The sequence below is a fragment of the Sinohyriopsis cumingii genome, chromosome 6 (genome assembly GCF_028554795.1).
Source record: "Sinohyriopsis cumingii isolate HCF-2022 chromosome 6, ASM2855479v2, whole genome shotgun sequence".
Taxonomy (NCBI): domain Eukaryota; kingdom Metazoa; phylum Mollusca; class Bivalvia; order Unionida; family Unionidae; genus Sinohyriopsis; species Sinohyriopsis cumingii.
In genome coordinates, this window is record NC_142966.1 from 92535105 (window position 1) to 92557286 (window position 22182).

Genomic DNA, 22182 nt, shown 5'->3' on the forward strand with positions numbered 1-22182 from the left:
AGATCTCTTTTTGGGCCAGGTAAAGTTCAGTGATGTATGTGATCTACGAAAGTAAAGTCATAGTGATTATGTAAGCTTTTAACACCAATTTTGTCAACTAAAAGTGTCATATTTTAAAATATTATTCAACACAATTTTAAATGGCAATTGTCATTTTATTTTGATTCACATAATCCATATGCCTTAAAAAAGTGATTATTTATACGCCCAGGCAAGCACATAAGGCAAAATCTATCTTCAAATACGTAGACAAGTTTGGACGAGTTGAACCCAAAGGTGTGATCCAGTACAATCCAGATTGAGTGTCACGTGCTGTGATGTCACAATGAAAGCTAAGCAGTTCGTAAATAATTTAGTACAACCCAATATTATGACCATTAGACCCAATGTGCTCGTTTCCTGAACCAGTTTAGTACCTGGCTAACATGGTAAATGTCCATAGGGATCGATACGTTGGGTCTGGAAGATTCTTGATGACAGTTAAGGTGCAGAGCATTCACTAATCACGAATGAATATACTTTGGTCAAACACAATTCTTATTAGAGTTTAAAACAACAATTTATGTTTAATTTAAGATGAGTACATGCGTATTCATGACCTGTATGACATTTACTATAGGAACGATCAAATACGGCCTCAGCAACGAATGCAAATATGTTATTTCTTTGATGACGAGAAAGATTATGTCAGAATCAAACTGACTGATAGGTTTTCAACACCTGGGCAGATTGTTTAGTGCAAACTTTGGACCACTCAGACGATATATGTTGTGTAAGTGCAATTTGTTTGGCGTGGAACAGTTGCTAATCCTTAGAGTTAAATATGATAGAAGTAGTTGATAACATTCGCAATTTAAACACTCACGCACACACGATTGAGCTCAAACAGATGGGAATTAATATCTGCTCATTTATTTAATAATTAATGTCTGAGAATGTTCATAAATAGATCATTGAGAAACAGTCCTAATATTAAACCATTATTACCCTAACATATCAAATTAACTAAAGATTGTTCAATTATATCTCCTGATATTTGAATATATAATGAGGTTTTATTTTCCACAGGTTTTTCTAACCAAAATATTAATTTCTATTTCAGTGTTTTCTTTTACAAGATAGCAGAAATTAATTACTTTACCTTAGATAAACAATATTGCCCAGATCGTGTTCAAATCTAAGAAACAGCTGCAGCTCCTCTGAAGATTCTATTTTCACTTGCAATGATTCGTTCCGACTTTCAACTTCAGTGTAGTCGATGATCTGTTTCAAGATAAACTATAAATTACAATGGACTGTGAAAGGTTATTGAATGACTACGGGACTTCTATTTTGTTAGATTCATTGACTTTGTATATTATTCAAATACTTTTCATTACATAAAAATAAATATATGTCAAATATCAAATCAAACTGAGAAAAAAAAAACAACATAATTTTGATCAATTATTAATAAAATCAAAACTTTTGTTTTGAACACATATTTCCAAACCCCCAAAATACATACTTAAGTTTGAATCATCTATAATTTTCTTCCTCACATTGCACAGATCAACATCCAATTATATCATTGTTTAATCACGGTTGAATTCTACACTGTAGCTTGCATTGCTACAACCCTTTGGTCTGATTGATAAACAGAGCGACATTTGATGTTGAATGGTTTTTAATGAAAAACAACCATTATTTGAATTTATTAAAGTGCGGATTGTTATAAAAAGTCCATTCCACTTTAGGCAAGATAATAATAGAAAGTTACAACCCATGCATTACCACAACTCCCTGTCTTTTCAATTCCATCAGTACTTGCTCGAGAGGCAACCATCTAGCGGGAACTTCCTCTCCCCAGTAGTCCTGCCTTTTGGCTATTTCTAATATCTTTGACTTTAGTGCATCTATTCCAGGGTCAGATCTGATATTAGTGATGGCAAAGTCTTCATCGATCAGATGAAAACGCAAAGGTCTGTCTCCAATGGCTTTCCTCACCTTCTCAAAGTATGTCTTCTTCTTCTGCTCTAGTTGGTTCTATTTAATTTAAGAAATATTACGTTAAAATAGTTAAAACAAACTGTTACTATCTTTGTTTTTAGCCTACACATTGGATAATTTAAATCATTTTACAAACTGACTTATTTGTCGATCAATATATCTATTTATCTATCTATCTATCTATCTATCTATCTATCTATCTATCTATCTATATATATATATATATATATATATATATATATATATATATATATATATATATATATATATATATATATATATATATATATGTATGTATGTATGTATGTATGTATGCATGTATGGTAAAGGATAACTTTTGTTTTGGTATTTGTCTTAATGATCCTTACAACTAGATCTTAATTATTTTAAACTTGACAATATGCTAGGAAAAGAAATCTTCTTAATAAATGTAACCATACTTTTATTAGCGCATTGAGATATGAAAAATAACATTTAAACAGATGTTAGATGATAAACCATTTCGAGCACCTGGATATATGTCGCTTTGTGATATTTGCATAGCATCAAGTCATAAGTCTGTATGAAGATGTATGGTAAAGAATAACTTATTGGTCTTAATGATCCTTACAACTGGATATTACTTATTTTAAAGCTGACAATATGCTAGGAAAAGAAATATTCTTAATGAATTTAACTATGCCGTATCCTGTTTTATTGAGTATGAGTGCCACACAATATTGTATCTACATCATAAATCAAAACAAGTACATATTCCATGCTTATAGATTTTCAAACGGTATTGTCTCATTTGTCTCATAATAGTAATTGGTTCGTCTGCCTGGAGATAAACGAGGAACACATGCCTGCCATAACACACAATGTAATGTTCAAAGTTCGATTTATTACTCTCATACCCCCGGGTATAGTCCAGTTTTGATAAACAGGAATTTAAGGTATTAAGGTATTAATCATTTGTTAACAGACGCTTTACCCGGAAGTCATGGTCGGAAACATTTGTCACTTCGGGATCCAGTGGAAAGGACAGTTATATGAGAATGCAGTTTCAAAATATCTGATTATAGACCGTTTGAAATAAGTCATATAATAAACACGTGACACTTTCAAACTAGAAATGGTTTGTTCCATATTGTGTTCTTAACCTATGTAAATTAGTATAACGGTCTAGCCACAACAGCGTGTAAAGTATATCACCCTAGGCATATAATATGTGAAATGGTATTTTGTCTGTCTTTGACCGCCTTACTTTTAAATTGCATCTATGACAATTGGCTGTATAAAATGTCCCTAGAGTGGTCCTACAATCAACTCTAAGTAGGGCTGTGTACTGTTTATATATGATACATGTTACATATATATATATATATAACGAGGTGGTCACGAAATCTCTGTTTCCGTTTTCTTTTCGCATAAAGTGCTCGAAATGGTTTATCATCCAACATCTGTTTAAATGTTATTTTTCATATCTCAATGCGCTAATAAAAGAAAGAAGTGGAATAATATATGAACCCAATCCCGCGTTCAGTTGAGTGTTATACATCTTTGTGTTTACTTATATTAGCTGAACTTTACCGTTGGATAAATAGTTTCCTGTTGTAAACCTATTTTGTACCATTTTAAATGTTTTGGATTGTTTCATTCATATATATAGTTTTCAACAATTTAGATTTTATTGTCCCTTCAGTACAAATCGTATCAATATTTAGAGATGCGCCGTCTACTTTCTCTTTCCTTGCGTTTAAATTCTTGTTGTGGAATGCCATAGCTATCCAGGTGTCACCACATGTTTTGTACAAAACGTTTAGAAGCTACAAATGATTTTATCAGATAACTCAATGTTTTAATATGGTTGTTAGAAAGGTTCTGTAATTCTTTAATTGGTTAGGCCAGTGATACTTCGCTCTTGTATGTCTTCTCTAAAAAGGCTTACGTTAACGCACTTGGTTATCTTAAATATATATTTTCCTTCAGGTCTCAAGGTACTAATACAACTCCAATAGTAAACATATGGAAATTCTATCATATTCAAAATTCAATAACTTAAAATGTCTGGGTGCAAGCTTATGTGTGGAGAACACATGAGCCGCGGCATTTGGTTTATCTACATTTGCATTAAACAAATGTTATTGATTCTGCACCAAATGAATCAGGTGCTACTTTCATTATTGAGTACTCGTAAGTCAAACCTGTAAAAATACTAAAATTGCATCAATATAATTTTGTCTATATTTTAAAAAAATTACATATAGGATAAGCTCTCAAAAGATATTTTTACTAAAATTTTAATTTTCATTATTAACCAATTATGGACCACCAAAGAGGTATATACTCTATTCCTTGTTCACCCATTTCTAGACTGATTCACAGTTCTTCCCTATAATTAGTAGCGTGTGTCCTATAACCAGATTTAATTTTTTTTAGAAAAAGTTGTGTTTTACTCATTGATATTGGAGCATAATTGTAACAAAGAATTGGCCATGGTTGTGCATGGATAATAGTGCAATATCATTTTATGTGATACCACTGTATATAGCTAAATTGCATCCGCATTACATGTTGCTGTATTGTATTGTACTTATTAGTGGCTTATTCTTGTTATTAAAATAACTGTTTTCTGCTTTTGTATCTTCATGTTATTTTTCTATGGCATGCATGCTACACAAAACAAACACAAACATGCTGACATCAGCAAGTACATGGCGCATTATATTTGCATCTCTCACAGGCTATAATACTAGTTTTAAATGTTTTCAATTTCAAAATTGCATTTCTTTTCTTGCTGACTCTCACAGAAATAAGATGCAGTGCATCCCTATTCAGATCAATCAAATCAAACAAATAAGTGTGCCACATGACAGGTTAAAATGATAAGAGGCCATTGCCCTTTTGTGATTAAAACAAATACACACACCAATGAAGCATCAAGAGATGCTGACATTCCAAACTTATTTAAGCTATCATCACATTCGATTCATCACCCCAAATCTTAATAAAAAGGTATAAAAGCCAAAGAAAAGTTCCATAAGTTTTGTTATACTGGAGAATTAAATACATTTTAGTATAATTCTATGTGGAAGGGTGAGGAAGCAAAGAATAGAGTAATTGCTTCAAGCATGTTAATGTTCCCCACAACATGGGGAAAAATGTGCATCAACCCAAAAGACACAGCCACTTGAGGTCTGTTATATAAGGACAACAAGAGAAAAATTTGAAAAAGCTATCCAAAATTCCTATATTGCTGACATTGATGTTGGAGACAGAAATCCCATGTACATACGGCTGCGGCCCAAGCTAAGAATTAAGCTGGAGGTGGAGAAATGTGTGGAAACCTTTGCGATGCCAAGACAAGTCCATGTTTCTATGCAATAATTAGACACTGATAAAACTTATCACTGCATAAACTACTTGTTAAATTTAAGTAATAGAATCGAATTGCATATTAAAGTTGTCTAATACATAAATCTATACCAGCATTTACTCAAAACTCATAAAAAGTTAAGAAAAAGTATCAAAATCATTACTGTGGCTACTTTCCACTATAAGCAGTGTTATAATGCTTACCTCTTAATATAAAGCTGAATAAAATGTATAAATTATTGAAAAAAAGAGAAACAAAGCAAATCTTGCAATCACTCAATTACAGTAAAAGGGGAGGGAATACACCTTGATTTGGCAAACCAAGTAACAAGCTCTAATTTACAGCTACATGATTCCTTACTATTACTTGATAGTAAGTGCAGAGCAAAGCTCGCTTTATAAATATCTTTTGTTTCAAATATGAAACCATATTTCTGACATGAAGCTTGTTTTCATCTATTCACAACAACAAATATGGTGAACAAAACACATATTGCTTAGTGCACACAGGACAAAATGCTGAGATGTGGAATAATGTGTTCCGTCAGTACCAGTTCCAACACCCGGACTATAAAGGTTTTCTATCATGGGACTTGGTACATGAAGCAAAAAGAGGTCTGGTGTGGTGGGAGAGAGCAATATGTTCACCATGCAGTTATACATCAAGAATGTTTCAACTGTATGAAGAGATGCCGAAGAGAAGTTGGGGAAGAAAAACCGCCTGTGTAAATAATGCAAAACAGATAGGACTTTTGCAGACATCTATTGGGAATGAAGGGTTAAAAACTATTTTTTTTAAAGTGAAAATGTCCCTCCCTGCTCCCTCAACAAAAAGGATGCAGAAAAGTTACAATACTTTTGCCAAACAATTGAATGTACCAATATGAGAAACATGCTGAACATAGAAAAGGTGTCAAGGAGTTTAATTCTATGATAGGAAATAAGACAGATATAATTGATATTCAACGTGACTCGACATATAAGAATGCAATTTACAGGCTGAGGCAATGCAGCATGTGCAGTTTTGTGCACAGTCCTTGATTTTTGCAATGTTCTCTGCTTTGATCTACTGAATGTGTCTCTCATGTTAAATGATCAGTATTGATACATAAGTGATTGTGGCATAAGTGGCTTACATTTAAAATCTCTCCCCTACCCCGTTTTTGGGAATTGTTGCATGTGTTAAATGGTATTTAACCATACAGACCAATCTGTGGGCACCATCATATGAAATGCTGCCATCAGGCCATAATATGCTCTTTTCTCATGGTTTGGGCTATCTACTGCCACTGTCCAGTGTATAAAACCATTCCCATCTGTCTTTTGTATAGATTTTTCTCAAAAATCACACGCAAACCATGAAGAAAGACTACATTATGATTGTCATATGCAACAGCCACCAAGATGATACTCTGGATGCACATGCTAACCGTGGAAACAACAAGCCCCTATTATGGTATAGGTCGCATATAGGACTCACGGTACTAATTCAACTCCAATAGTAAACATATGGAAACACTATCATATACAAAATTCAATAACTTAAAATTTCTAGGTGCTGATGATGAGGTCAATAATTTTCCATGCACATCTAACCTTGGTGCAAGATTATGTGTGGAGAACACCACATGAGCCGTGGCATTTTGTTTATCTACATGTGCATGAAACACATATTATTAATTCTGCACCAAATGAATCAGGTGCTACTTTCATTATTGAGTACTCCTAAATCAAGCCTGTAAAAATACTAAAATTCCATCAATAGAATTTTGTCTACATTTTTAAAAAATTACATATAGGAGTAGATCTCATAAGAGATTTTTACTAAAATTTTAATTTTCATTATTAAACAGTTATGGACCACCAAACCCTTATATACTCTATTATTTGTTCATCCATTTCTAGACTGGTTCACAGTTCTTCCCTATGATTAGTACCGTGTGTCCTTCATGTATAACCACAATGCACTGCGTTACAAAACTGACAAATCAATCCAAACCTTCACGCAAAAATGCAGATATGAAAAATATTACCTGCGTACTTTAGAAATCTAATACTTTTCAGTCTGCGTTTTTAATGCCGATGTTTGATATGTTATTGAACATATTTGTAAGTGTTTGCAATGTCCATTACAACTGTAAGAAACACAATCATCGTTATAAATATTTGTAGCAGCTAGAGACACGAATTAAAGTCATCTAAGTAAGTCATGGTGTTACTAACCTGATAGAGGAAAATATACATATTTCTTTCATTTTCAATATGTATTCAAGTTGCATTCAATTCGGCATGTGTTGGCATAGATTACTAACACTTGAAATTAAGACAATTTAGAGCGTATTTGGGTATATTCATCGTGCAATCATTACCTAGAATGACATATGCTTCATTTCAAAGATTGTGTCAAACACTCGAGAACAACACTCTCTTCATTGTATTCTTAAAGTGACACAATCTTGACTATGTTCGTGTTCATGTTAAGGTTCTGTCAAAACTATCTGGAATGTAAACATTATTTTTCTGGTTAAATTATTGTCATAGATGTAATATATTATGTTGTTGTTTAAGGTAATTGGAGATAGTGTAATAAAAAGAACAATATATTTCCCCTACACTTACATTAATATGTTACATTTTCTGCTGTCAATTGGATGATTCAAATACATTTCCTTCATAGGGTGACTGTCCATTGTAATATACTTTTGATTTTGGATACAATAAATTTACACAGATGAAAGTGAAGAGTTTATGTTTATTTGGTATATTTTATTACTTTTAGATATATTGTTACTCACTTCTCAGCAATGATGATAGAACTGTGTTTTGTTTCAAGTGTTGATAATATTGTTTCTCCTTTATCTTCTTTCACTCCCCCATACATATTCAATATTGTGACTTTCGTAGTTGCTAGATTTTATCCCGCTTATTGATTTATGGTTTCCCTGTACATGCTGTATCTAATATTTATGTCATATTCGTAGTGCGTCTGCCTTAGACGCTCGAACCCCGGGACCTCCCACATCTAAGGCAGACGCACTACGGTACTAACAGCAGCTTTGCTTTTCCCTCAGCATTAGGAGAATAATGTTATTACTGCTTGGCCTGTTGTCCGGATAATGTGACTGGGTGGGATATGATGTCACATGTCTGCGGCATGATGTCCCAGTGCTAGACATCACTATACATTGCAACAGCGCAGACATCGTAGCGATATGAAATTCGTTAAAGTTAGGCTAAAAATCCAAATAACTTTCTTTCTCCGTCTCTCTGTCTCTCTGTCTGTCTGTCTCTGTCTCTCTCTCTCTCTCTCTCTCTCACACACACACACACACACACACACACATACTTCCTATTTTCTCAAGTTGTATTCGATTTGTCGTTGAAAGGAAACTAAGATCAATACTGACAGAGGTTATATATTATAATTTCAATGTGCTTTAGAACTTAGTTTGAATATCCTTTATAGTTTTAGCTAAAAAGCTTCGTATTGTCTTACTGAACCATTTAGACTCTGAATGCTTACTGAATCATGCTAATATTCATGCAGCTCCTAAATCATCAGCTTCAAACTTATTTTACCTGAAGTAGTCGCTGAATTATAATATATCTTCTTTCACAACTAACGGTATAACCTTGATAGTTAGAATCAGATTGCCTTCCTTGGTTTGAATTTACAGTTGATATTTTTAATTTTATGGACTTTGTCGTTTTTGTATCATACATTAAAATATGCTTCTCTAACGTTTGTGTTAGAACTCACTTTATTGATAACATTATTTATTGCTTACGCTGTTGATGTACCCAATAGGTGTGTATTATGGAATCAATGTGCTATAAAGTAATTAGATTTAATGTTACTCAGACAAGAACACTCATATCTCTACAGTCTTCAAAATCATGTTTGATACAAAAGCTATTGAATTATTTAATATAATAGTTTTAGCGCATTATAAATGGTTGTCTCACTTGAAATTACATTATTGTTATCTTTCTGGAAATGTATTTGCATGTTCGTTCGGTATATTAACTTCATCAAATGTGGTTCTGTTGCATATTTTAAACCAGAGACTATTGCATTTGTGTATGCATCGATAACAAACAAAGAGAGTATTATCACCAACTAATAAGTAATGCAATTTGTGTCAGCTATTTGAATTTATATAATCTTGTGAAAGTACTATCACTAGCCTGTCCACTTTGCTCAAAGTTGTATACCACTTGTTTTTACTTCCTTCATTTGCTAGTAAGGTCGTTATCAAGATCAGCTCTACATGGATCATTTTTATGTTGCCGTGTATGGTGACATATCAGTTTTTCTTTCAGTGCCTTCCAATTACTTTATATCAAATTTATCATTGAATATAAACATGGGTTTAAGATTATATGCTAGTATCATGTTTTAGCTAAGATTTATATCGACATAAACTCGTCTTGTAATCATGTTGAAAGATAACAGCAATAAATGTTTGGTAGTATAGAATAACATATACATGGAAAGAAGACATGTATATAAGTATATAGTCTTAAGAGTGCTTGCAGTAATGTGACATTACTAACTTATATAAATAAACCAAAACAATCTCTGATTTTAAAGACAAAATGAATATGTATACACTTTGAATTGAAATGCTCTTAACTAGATTTCTTGACATTTATCCTTACGAAGCCTGGTACACACACACACAGACATATATATATATATATATATATATATATATATATATATATATATATATATATATATATATATATATATATATATATATATATATATATATATATATATATTGAGGGTCAGTTGTAGCAAACACATTTAATACAGCCAAATGTTAAAGATCTATGACATAAATCCGCAAAGTCTAGAAAGGTAGTCTTTCTTGAGCACAATTTTATATCGACGCTCGCATTGAAGTAGCATTGCGTTACACAAACAAGAGCCTCAATACTATACTCGCATATTTGTATAACCTTACGTTTGGAATTTTATCCGCATGTGTCGCAACAAGTATTACTGGTGGACTTTCACAGGATGTCTCTTGCTGAGATTTGTTTCCGCATGCTATATTTCTGTCGCTGCTGCTTGTTGATAACTCGTGTTCCGATGGCAAACATGCATGAGAATGAATAGCGTTGAGCCAATACAGAGCGTACTCTGCAAGAGATAATGTCATGCATAAGCTCGCTAGTGTAAGATTAGAGGTTTGGCTTGCGTAATAAGAATATAGAATGGAAAGAGGGTGAAGAGGAGGCTAAACAAGGATAGAATAACATTTCCAAATGGGTCTCCAATCTTTATACGCTATGCTAGATCTAGAAACCCAATTCCAATAATAACATATTTGATATTATTTTGCAATCTAACAGTTTTCAAATTCACACAGACACACAGACACACATATAGGTAGGTATGTATATATATATATATATATATATATATATATATATATATATATATATATATATATATATATAAACTCACCCAGTGGACTGCATGTTCTATCGCCACTCATATCCATATCGCATTTGTCGTCTTGAACAGCTTCCTCCAGTGACATCGCTATGTCTGTAACAAGGATGTACAGCGTTCTCCATGACATGAAAGCCTGGTGGGTCGTATAAAACATGAAATGACCAGCAAAATCTAACATCGTAACATCAGAGATTGTGCTTCCTGAAAAGCTCATATATCTTGCAGATTGAACAAATTTTTTAATTTCTTCAGCGGTGTTGTTAGAAGTATCTAGACATATGACGTTTTTTTCCGCAGGCGAAGGCGATATGTTTCTCGGTTCATTATCTACGGGTTCCAGTAGTTCATAGGTATCTGTGTCAGGGGATGCGCAACGCAGTGTAGTATCTACAGGAGACGGTAATGCTTTGCTTTGTTCTTTCGTTATGAAGTCTATAGGTTTTTCACAAATATCTGAATAATGTGAATTCATTTGTTCTGATGAGGAAGGATGTGCTTCTGTATTCAAGGCTATTTTTGTAACCATGCATGTTGCCGACTCTTTTGTATGAGAGATTGCTGATTCTGCTGGAAGGTAGTCATCTTGTATATCTGTGTTTGCATATGTTTCATTGTCGTTAGTATTGCTAGTGACTGTATTGTTTCTTTCAAGATCTTTTTTCAGATTGCAATGGTTCTGAAGTAGTCTAGCTATACGCTGATCATTGATACGAGTTGTCTCTGTAAAATAATTTAATTTAATTAGGCGAACTTTCAAAGAGAGAAAGATAAAAAGATAAAATTAAATACTGTGTTAACCAAAGACACATATTACACCCTTTTGATTATAAAATCAGGTTATTATTAATGACACAAATGTATTTAAGTAAGTAGAAAAAATATTCCTGTCATATTATTAGGTAGGCCAAAAAGTGTTTCCTGCTTTTTTCGGTCGTTTAACTTGCGCGCCATTGTGTGCAGTTGTTCCTTTATGATGCAATCAAATCTCAGGTACCACTGTACAGAAGCGAAGCCCATCTTCCTTATGTCTTTGAGTAGTCTTCACTTTTCATGTATGGTCTTAGGACAGAATTTTCTAAAACGTTTTCATGCATGGTCTAGCACAGTATTTTCTAAAACGGTCATGATCATAGGTTTAAACTGATATACAGAGGCTAAATAATGTATGTGAATGTAAATCTTTTATTTTGTCCTGCCAAAATTGATCTCATGATGTTTTGTATGAATCCATTCTAAATTTACACACTTGCTAGGTTTGGTAAGTCGACCTGAAATAGATGTTAATCCAATCAGCCTTTACTCAAAAGGTTTAACTTTCTTCATGCAATGACAGACACGAATTGGTCTTATTTGACATCCTGAATATAAGCATTTATTATGTACTTAAGTGTAAAATATAAAGACTTATTAGCAAAATAAATTTGATACTTTCTATTCCTACATTTTCACATGTAAAAAATATATCTTTATATTTTCACATGTGAAAATATAAAATATCCCATAACGCTATACGAATCTTATTTGTGTGTGCCTGCGAAAGAATATTTTGTGAGCTATGGCAGATTAATAGAAACTACGTTACATTTCAGACTTGGAAATTAATTCCTGATTATGAAATTTGACCATATGCCGTTAGCGTCTCGCTGAAATTATTTCCGTTACTTCCATGACAATGACAACGTATCTTTGAGATGCATTGATGAACTGGATTTGCATTGTTTTCAGATAAGGCTCGAAGAGTTTACAAAATGAAAGAGTGTAATTTACTGCGACTGTGACAGATTATGTCAACTTACAGCTTTCCTAAGTAACGTATATGTATATGATAAATCTATTAAAGTGAGATGAATTTAAGAAAGAAGGTGGGAGTGCGTATTATGCTGAAAAGTGAGTTTATTTGTCTCAATATCTATTGCAGCAAGTTTGATATATGATAAAAATAACATTTATTTCTAACGTTAATACCGGATAAATTTCATCTTGTGGTACCAAAACTATATATTTTAAGGAATGACTTCGCAACTCGTTAAGATATGTATTTGGTACCACTCGATGAAGTATATTCAATTAAGAATTAGGAAAAGAAAATATCTTCTATTTGCAATATTAGTACCCGTCTTCACTATTTTCCATTCTTGAGTATCGTGATCTATCTGACAGCACCTGGCATGAACGTCTATGCCTTCTGTTGGTTCTCTTTCTTCTTCATTTATATCTTCTTCAAGCAAGCGTTTAGTAAGCGCAGTTTTTCCAACACCGTGGTGCCCGACTATCATCACGCGAATGTTGTACACCTTCTCCTTTCCAGCCGCTAGTGCCTCTCTATATAGCGTTTGCGAATTCTCATCCATGCGCAATATTTCAGGGGGTAACCCTGAAGATACAAAGATTAAGACTTCTGCAATTTAAATTTGGAATTTACAGAAAGTCTCTTTTGCCACAGTATTGCTCAGATCTGTATATGTATCCCGGTGAAAGTTTCGAATGCCTTTACTTTGAAAACTTAAGGTATGTGGCTCATGGAATAGATCTTTTTATGGATACAAAAACTGAATTTATTTATTTTACATCTTCAACGACTGTTTTATTTCTTGCAAAATTTGGTGATATATTACATTCTCAGCGGGACTCTTGTAAGATTCTAGTTCAAAGCGTCTCCTTTCTCATATGAATAAGAACGCTGTGTCATATATATCAAACATATGGCGAATACAATTTCTTTCAAGTACACTGGATCTAGTAAGGGATCAAACATGCCATGGGTTAAGATAAATTCAATACAATGACAACGAACAGCAGAAAAATATTTTCTAGATAGCCTAAGCGCTTTCTACTCTATATGAGTATTTCTCAAAATCAAAACGCGTTGAAATATCACATGGATATTTCTACAGGAATTCAAACTTGACATTTTTTTATGTTTTAACTAGTTGATTTCAACTGGATACTAATGCTGAAAAATATTTTATATTGTCCTAGAAAATGATGCGCCAAATCTCCACTTGTACCTTATATACATTTTGGTAACCGCGAATCATATCTCAGACATTTCATTGTTTTAGCAGTAATTATAGGTTATTTGGTGACTAATAAGACACATTAAAGAACTATTTAAATGAAAATGTGCTAACTTCAAAAAGATGGTTATATTATTTGTTTGTGGTCGTCACTTTCTAGTCTTTTTGGCTTAAACCGCTTGGTTACAATATTCTAAGCTGGTTGAACCAGTAAGATTCCTTTTCTTTCCTGGTTTTGAAACTCCAGTTTGGGCTGAGTAGTGTTCTGCAGCTGGACCTCTGTAGATCTTCTTTTTTCCTGTTGAAATTAGTCATGTAAACTTTTGCAATCTCAACGCTTTTCTCTGTTTTTGGTCCTGTCTCTGTTTTGTATTTGCGTTTGAAAAGAGTCATCTTATGACAATATCATGGACATGGATCGGATCTTTTCACTGCCTCATTGGCAATGGTAAGGACCATATTTCCAAAACTGACAGTTATATCATGTTAGGTAATTCGTTCAAATCAGCCAATTTGGAGCAAAATACAAGTAATGTGGATGTTTCAGAATTTGGGGCTGGGTTTAGGGTGTGGATGGTTGTGGGAGCGGCTATGTTATAAAAGATGGGACAACGTAGCTATGTCATTTGTGCTCCGACTATAATAGTATACGGACCACTGAAAAGCCACCTGATTGGCCAATTATTTGTATGAGTCTTTCAATAGCCAGGCATGGACCTTTACTTGCATGGATGCAGCTACCCGTTATCTGAATCATGTATTTTAAAATAAAGAGTTAACTGAAAGTTTTGCTCTCATTAACACATGTTCATTTTTTAAATATGAAATGTGTTTTTTTTTCACATTTAATGTTTTTTTGAAATGAAGTTACTACCGCAATCACTGTTATGTTTAGCACATGATACAATATTTCGGACCTGTTTCGACGTACACAGTAGTTATCACTTACCTCCAGCTTTTGCACGTGGCGTAATTAGTCTGGTCGCCAAACCATTTGCATCTTTAGTGTAATACTGAAACATGTAAACCTTTACATTAAAAGAGTAAAAAAGTTATTATTTATGGCCACATTGGTATGAGACATAAATATTTTGAAACATGTTTGCAGTTTCATCTAAACTATTAATATCTGGATGATACCGACTTTAACAGTCCCTACCTTTTTCTGTCTCAATAATGAATATTAAAACACCAGGAAATGGTATGCTTTGGTGTTTAGACATATGCATTATAAGCATGACATTCCTAAAAATCTTCTACTGAAATTGATATCTTTTTTCAGTCTGTATAGATGTTAGTAAACCCATATATAGATTGCATTCAATTCAACATAATTGAGAAAGGTAATATATGAATTTAGCATGAAAGAAACAAAGTCGGATTTAGCAGAACACTGGATGGTTACATTATGTGCTTAAGTCAGTATTAGTTGTCATACAAAACGTCTTGATACATTTAGAAATAAATCGCAAACGTATAAAGACATAGATCAATGCATTAGATAATATGCTAATTTATATATTGCAACTGAATGACTAGAAAGCGAACAGTCGGCCTATTGACTGCATAATAGAGATTGTTGTACAAAAGTGTTTATGTTCACTACTTTGATGAGTAGGCAGACATGGCTGACATGCAAATATGTGAAAAGTACAACAATGGCAACATATATACCCTATGTGTTATAAATGTCTTTTCAAAGTACGCCTGGATTGAAAACGTATAGGTACGTGAAATTACTGGCTCTGAGAATCTCATATTAAATTTGGTTCTTAAAGTTTACACAACTTAAAATACTGGTTTTAGGTTGCATCTTTTATTGATGTTTTAACTTTTTTTAAGATTTGAAATGTCATGCGTTATGACCTATGGCTCAACTATATTTCTTAGAGGATATACAAAGGCAAGTGCATATGTTTGGTTGCAAAACTATATACTGGCATATCCATTTTATATCATCATGTACAAATCTTAAGTACAATCTCATCTATCTTTTTAATAGGCATCCAAATGAGAAATACTTTATATATACACCATTAAATGTGGGGACTAAAATCACCTCTTATTCGCTTTCGATGAAACTAGTGCATTAGAGACATTTATCTTTAGTATAAAACGATAATCGGCAAGGGGTCATGACATGGTTGTGTTTATGTAGTAGTAAGGGTATGAACAAATATTGCCATTGTCAACGCCAGAAGCCTAGACATGGTTACAGTTCAATATTAATAGTTGAAAGTTCGATATTAAAAAAATTCAAGGACTATTTTGTCAGCATAAAATGTTCACATATTGGCGTGTCTCACGTCTTTGTGCGTAAGCAGCACAGTACAGATTGGTTGTTTTGTTCATACGGCTATCTATTTTTGCTTGCTATTTTCAAGTGAATTTATTGCGTACACATAATTACTGCGTCACACGGCCTTTATGCATGAGTCGTACAATATAAGTTTGCTTGCATGCCATAATTTAAGCCCTTTCCTAATCGTGATAGCTTATTATTATCGCTGAAAATATTTTATCTGCTTTCAATGTAGTTCTTGAACTGTGGAGTGGTTCTCAGTCTATAGGAGGAAAACAATTTATTTTGTGATAAGAGCCAAAACTAAGACATCTGGGTTCAAACTAAAACCTAAACTGTTGAAATGTTAGAGTAGAAAGCTTAACCAGAATGAAAAACAGCGTTTATAAATCTCAGTAGTGGAGTTCTCATATGAATACTCTTAAATAAATAAGGTTCGCTAATTGTCAAAATCAAATAGGATTCCCAACCAACAACAAGCATGTTTTTTGTTTGTCATCTGTGCGTTCTGATGTAGTAGCGATCACCACTAACACGTATTGTTTAAGTATGTTGTCTGAAACTACATTATCATCTAATGTGATTTTCAAGTCTTGGGAATGATTCAAGCCATAGTCTATATTAAAATATTTGTGTCACAAAAACTATCCTGCAGATGTACCTATATTAGAATCTATAACCTTGGTAATTGTTTTGACTACATTATTTTGTACAATATGTATATAGTGAAATTATTATTCACATCACTCTCATACAACTTAGGAATGATATTTCTCGCCGACAATTATGACTAGGAGTCAAAACCCAAATACATTTATTTATAATGACTTTCAAAATCAGTACGGAACCTCTGTTATTGCTGGTCTACTGATCTCCAAGTTTGATCTGTAATGTTCGAACATCTAAATAAGTGATAACCAAACTAACGAAATTATTGATATGGGTACGAGAACAGTTAAACACAAATCATATTGGTTTCCTCACATGATATGCCTTATGTATTCACAAATAGTGACGAATATTCAAAAATATTCAATATTTATTACCTGGTAGAATTCCCAATCTATATTGTCAAAGAACATATTCTGTATAAGTTACCAAATACAAAACGCTGCGAAGACCTTTACTTATTGTAATAGCACATGCAATTATTTCTTCCCTTTGAACATTTTGTATTTTATAAATAGTACTAAAATGAATCAATTTTGGGTTTGAAAATATAAATTTATTATCCGATTAATTTTACATGTGAATATAACACAAAATCATTACCTCCACCAATTTTGCTAATGTGTCGAAGTTGCGTCCTCCATCTATGTTCAGTCCGTATCTGTCATTTCGGATAAGATAGTGTAAGATTCGTTCTTTACAGCAGACGCTAAGGACATACTCTGCAACTGGCAGGGAACTGTATCCGATGAGAAACATACCGTCTTCTGGTGGTTGTAATAAATTTTCGCACACTTCACGGTCAATTTTGCCGTGGAACCACCTACAAGAACAGGAAGCAATTTGGTTGTATATCAGTGATATAACTTCTAATAGTGTTAATACAAGAACATAAAGATTTCAACAACCTAAAGCAGGAGACATTAGTAGACCTGAAAAAATGTTGCACAGACACACTATACGTCGTTCATCTAAGGTCAAGACTGGTTTAAAACTTATGTAAATCAACTACTATAGATAGAGACTACAAATCCCCAAACCATCCATTGCTTATTCGCTGCAATTTGATTATGTTAGTTTTTTCTCTGTTTCAAGCAGCGTAAGAAAATGATAAATATATCCACTCGAGTGAATAGTTACGGTAAGAGAACTATAACCAACATGCGTCGTTGGTTTGCATTCAGATGTGTAAGGGGGATGTGACAGACCGGAAACATTTGGATCATTAATCCTGTGGTTTTTCTATTGTAGGTTCATCAATACACAGTATTAATATTAATGCGCAATTAGCATCGCCCAACAAGCTTTGAACCTGGTCACGCGCGTCTTCATTAGTTTAAAAAATAAATGTCCTTTTTGGTCTACTCATAACTGAAATTTCGTGTCATATTGTGCATTTATGAGTACTTTAACAACTTTCACCTTTGATCGGGAGTGGAAGAATTCTGTTTTTTGACATTCTAGCTCAATTTCGCTTTCCTACTTGTGATTGACTTGATTTATTAACTGTGTCAATTCCGTACGATCTACACGTGACTTGACTGGTTGTTCTTGATGCAGCTGCGCATGTGTTTTGTTCTATCAATGATTGTTTTGAATCATAATGTGGGAACATATGAATTCTCTATAAGACACATGATTAAATATTGTTTGCAAGGGAATGTAACATTCACATCGTTTTGAGTGCAGTAAGAAGAATGTGATCTCTTTTGGAAATGTAGTTGAAATTACAGTGCATTTGTACTGTGGGATCAAGTTCTGGAACGCATGTAATTCTAATTAGCAGGAGTAACTACGAAAATACATTTTGAGAAAATGCAAGATGCAAACAGAGAAGAATGTTTATATTCATTGTTATGACTAGCTAACGATGACATATGTTTATGTCCGGTCACTTGCATGCTCTTTGTTGGGGGGACCCCAACTATTTACATGACCTGTATGATTTCTATTGACACAATAAATGAAAACATTGTCTCAGAAAAGTAAAACTGGGAAAATTATATACCAGCTGCAGTGGAACATCGCGTTTTGCCAGCGGAATAAAAACACCTCCTCTTACCCTTCTTTTATTGTCTCTAAGGCTCCAAAATCACACTTCTTCAGTTGAATTTCTTTTTTGAATTTAGTTTTTGGACTGCTTGTAAAACGTATCTGAGGGACACTGGATAGCCCTTGGCCTTAACATGTCTTTCTAAGCGAATAGTTATGAACATTTCCCATGGCCGTTTAAATGATCAGAGTGGTCATGTCAATACTGCGCATCTAACGTTTCTTGTTGACTTTGCGGATATCACGTTCATTCACTTGCTTGGTTAAACGTTTCTTTTGGTACCCAATAAACTCATCTACATCGTGAATTTTGCCAACTAATGGACCAAACAACTTGTTTAGTTCATCCTCTGACAAATTTAATAAATCACAATCTATCGTGTCTACCACATGAGCGTACATAGCTTGTTTACATTCAAAGAGAGTTGATAACACGCGATACTATTTTTAGACACATGTCGTGCAGTATGAATCTGTGCTATATGGAAAAAATTTGCATCGTTCTAACAATGTAAAGTCAATGGAGCACTTATGAGTGTATAATACTCTTCGTTAGAAATATTTATGTATTGCAAATATCAAATAATCTGATGAAAGTTTGTATCCACTTTTATAGAAAAAGTGTGATATCACTTCGTTAGAATCTCAAAATGTGAACATCATTAGTAGTAGAGTGTGGAACTTTAGGGGTGAACAGGGTAGAGGATATATTGAATCTGTCAACAATTTAATGGCACAAATGGGACATTAAAATATTATACAAGTAACTAAGGAACGGATGTAACTTATTCACAGTGATAACTAATGGCAGACAGACATAACTGACAACATACACATAAAAATATAATTATGGTCACAAATACATTTTAAGAATTACATCTTTCTTAAAAGTACTGTTATGATGATAAAGTCAAATAGACAAATAAAGATATAGGATGCCTTCAAAACAAAATCCAGTGAACACGGAAAGGTACGGTTTAGTGATATAAAAGAATTCTGCAACTAAATATCAAGCATTGTTTGAAAAGGAAACTAGTGACTTATTTTGCAAATTACTCCTACAATAAATGATCCGTAGTGGAAAGGTTTAACAGAACCGTAAACAATAAAATGGGGATGCATTTTGTTCAAAATTAAACTAGAGAATAGGCTAACGTTTTGCCACACATAATTGATGGCTACAATAACACTAATCGCAGATGAATATACATGACATCAGTTGAAGCTGGCTAGGAATAAACCACGTAAAAATAGATCGGTTTATGCAGTTACATAAAACTGATACATTATAAGCACATACATTAAAATTTGGTGAAGATGTTGAGTTAAAATTAATTAATAATTGTGTAAAAGGGCTAACTAACTAACTTTACTAAGGACAGTTTTAAAAACAGGCAAGTAATTGTATGTCATAAACATGTTTACAAACAAACGGCATCTGTAGAAATGATTTAAATTTCTTAACAAGATGAGATATATAAAGTTGACACTATTGTAAAGATGGAAGATAACATTTCCTTCTTTGTGAAATGGCAATTTTATTATGAATTATGTTATGAATCATTTAACAGTTGCAAACCCACTGAAGTTAATAATAAATGCAAACAAATTGTATCTCAAGGCGAACCAACAATCTTATTAACCTCGCCACACCATCTGCATTGTTCTCGACAGGCATAACACATTTTCACAACATTTACATGACTCCACTATTATAACAATTAATTGCAAAGATGAACCACATCGCGTAAGATCTGTAGTGCTCGGACATCATTTGGACGCAGTAAAATCAGTAAATATTTCAGTGTGTAAACATACAGAATTTGAAGATAACATTATTCCTGTAGAACACTCCGCCTTCGGTACACTGGCATTGACAATTTCAAGGATAATAAAGGAAAGAGAAATTGTTCCTGAATGAAACGCAGCAAAGGATTTAACAAGTTTAACCGCCTCAAGTATTAGAATGGATAAATAAACAATGGAAATTGATAATATAAAAAAAATCTGAGAAGAAAATCATACTAAAATATCTATGTATTTTTTTATGATATTCAACATGTACCCTGTTAGAAATATAAAGTTTTATTTTAAAGAAGTGAAAACTATATCACGACAGGTGATGTGCATCGAGAGATTATATATAAAGTGAAACAAAACAAATAAAAGCAAGATAGAAAAGAAACATTAATAAGACTTAAATAGAATAACTTTTAAATACAACGTATTTGTATGGATGGTACACATTGTCCCCGCCTGCATTCTTCTTTTAACGTAATGCTCTTACGGTGTCAACCCGACAAAGCTTGCTGTGATGCGCATACAATGATATATTGCTCATTCTGATTTTATAGTTCTCATGATGTCATTACCCCGGTAAACCATTTTCTGATATATTATCATTGTGAAGAATTAATATATCTTTGTACAGCTGGAGTTTTTATATGCTTTCGTTTGCGCAGGTTTCGATCCTTTGCAAACTTAATTTTATCAGGTATTAGTCCTAAATAAATAGTGCTGGCCTTAACCTACCACATTGTATAATGGACCACAATTCAACTTCTTGCTGAACAGTCATGGAATTTTCTTATTCATGTGGAAATCAAAATGTTGCCGTAATCATACATGTGGATAATTATAACATTGCAAATCCACTGTAAAGTGGTTTTAGTCATCTAAATTTCTCATTTTTCAAGGTGACGAAAATTATTTCATCGCCAGTAGATATTCTCCTTGTAATTGAAAGCAATTCTAGCGTTTGGGAAATTTTAACTTTATCAGTACAAATTGTAACTGTTCTCCTTTTGCTGTTATTTTCCAACCGTTTTCAGAATTCCATCTTATTCTTTACTTTCAAGAAATCTTTTCAAAATCATAAGTTGCTTTTTTCACATTTTAATGATGATTTTCTTAAAATGTGGCTCAATGTTCACTGCTAATATTGTAAAGTCTCTATTCATTTAAATTTATCTTAAATGATTATCAAAGTCATATACCAAGTATTTTACAGGTTGTTTATCGATATGTATAAGTTCATTTCTAATTTGAAGACCATTAAAAGATATATTACTATAAATATATTACTATCATATATTTTTTTCTCAGGGTTCATCTATTAAATATATCATTATTTTGTTTATTTAGCAATGTACATTATATACACTCACAAAACTGTAACACGCTTATAATTTTATGTTATACTAAGATCAGTCAAAACTAGCTGCAACTATTTGATTTTTAAATGATTGTTTCATTAGTTCGAAGTTGTTTCAGAGGGCCAAGCATATAAATCAAGCGGATCATGTCAACATACATCAAAGTATTAA

The 22182-nt window shown here is 33.0% G+C and overlaps 1 protein-coding gene across 1 annotated transcript in view; it reads right to left on the reverse strand.

Annotated features, from left to right (window-relative positions):
• The window catches only part of LOC149797451 (uncharacterized), a 59427-nt gene that overhangs the window by 18063 nt on the left and 19182 nt on the right, over window positions 1-22182 (reverse strand). Inside the window, exons 4-10 of the mRNA XM_089962264.1 lie at window positions 17408-17627; window positions 14783-14846; window positions 12930-13190; window positions 10826-11536; window positions 10320-10498; window positions 1774-2025; window positions 1142-1263 (exon numbers count right to left, since the gene is read on the reverse strand). Coding sequence (XP_089818390.1) covers window positions 1142-1263; window positions 1774-2025; window positions 10320-10498; window positions 10826-11536; window positions 12930-13190; window positions 14783-14846; window positions 17408-17627 — 1809 coding nt within the window. The remainder of the gene's footprint in view (window positions 1-1141; window positions 1264-1773; window positions 2026-10319; window positions 10499-10825; window positions 11537-12929; window positions 13191-14782; window positions 14847-17407; window positions 17628-22182) is intronic.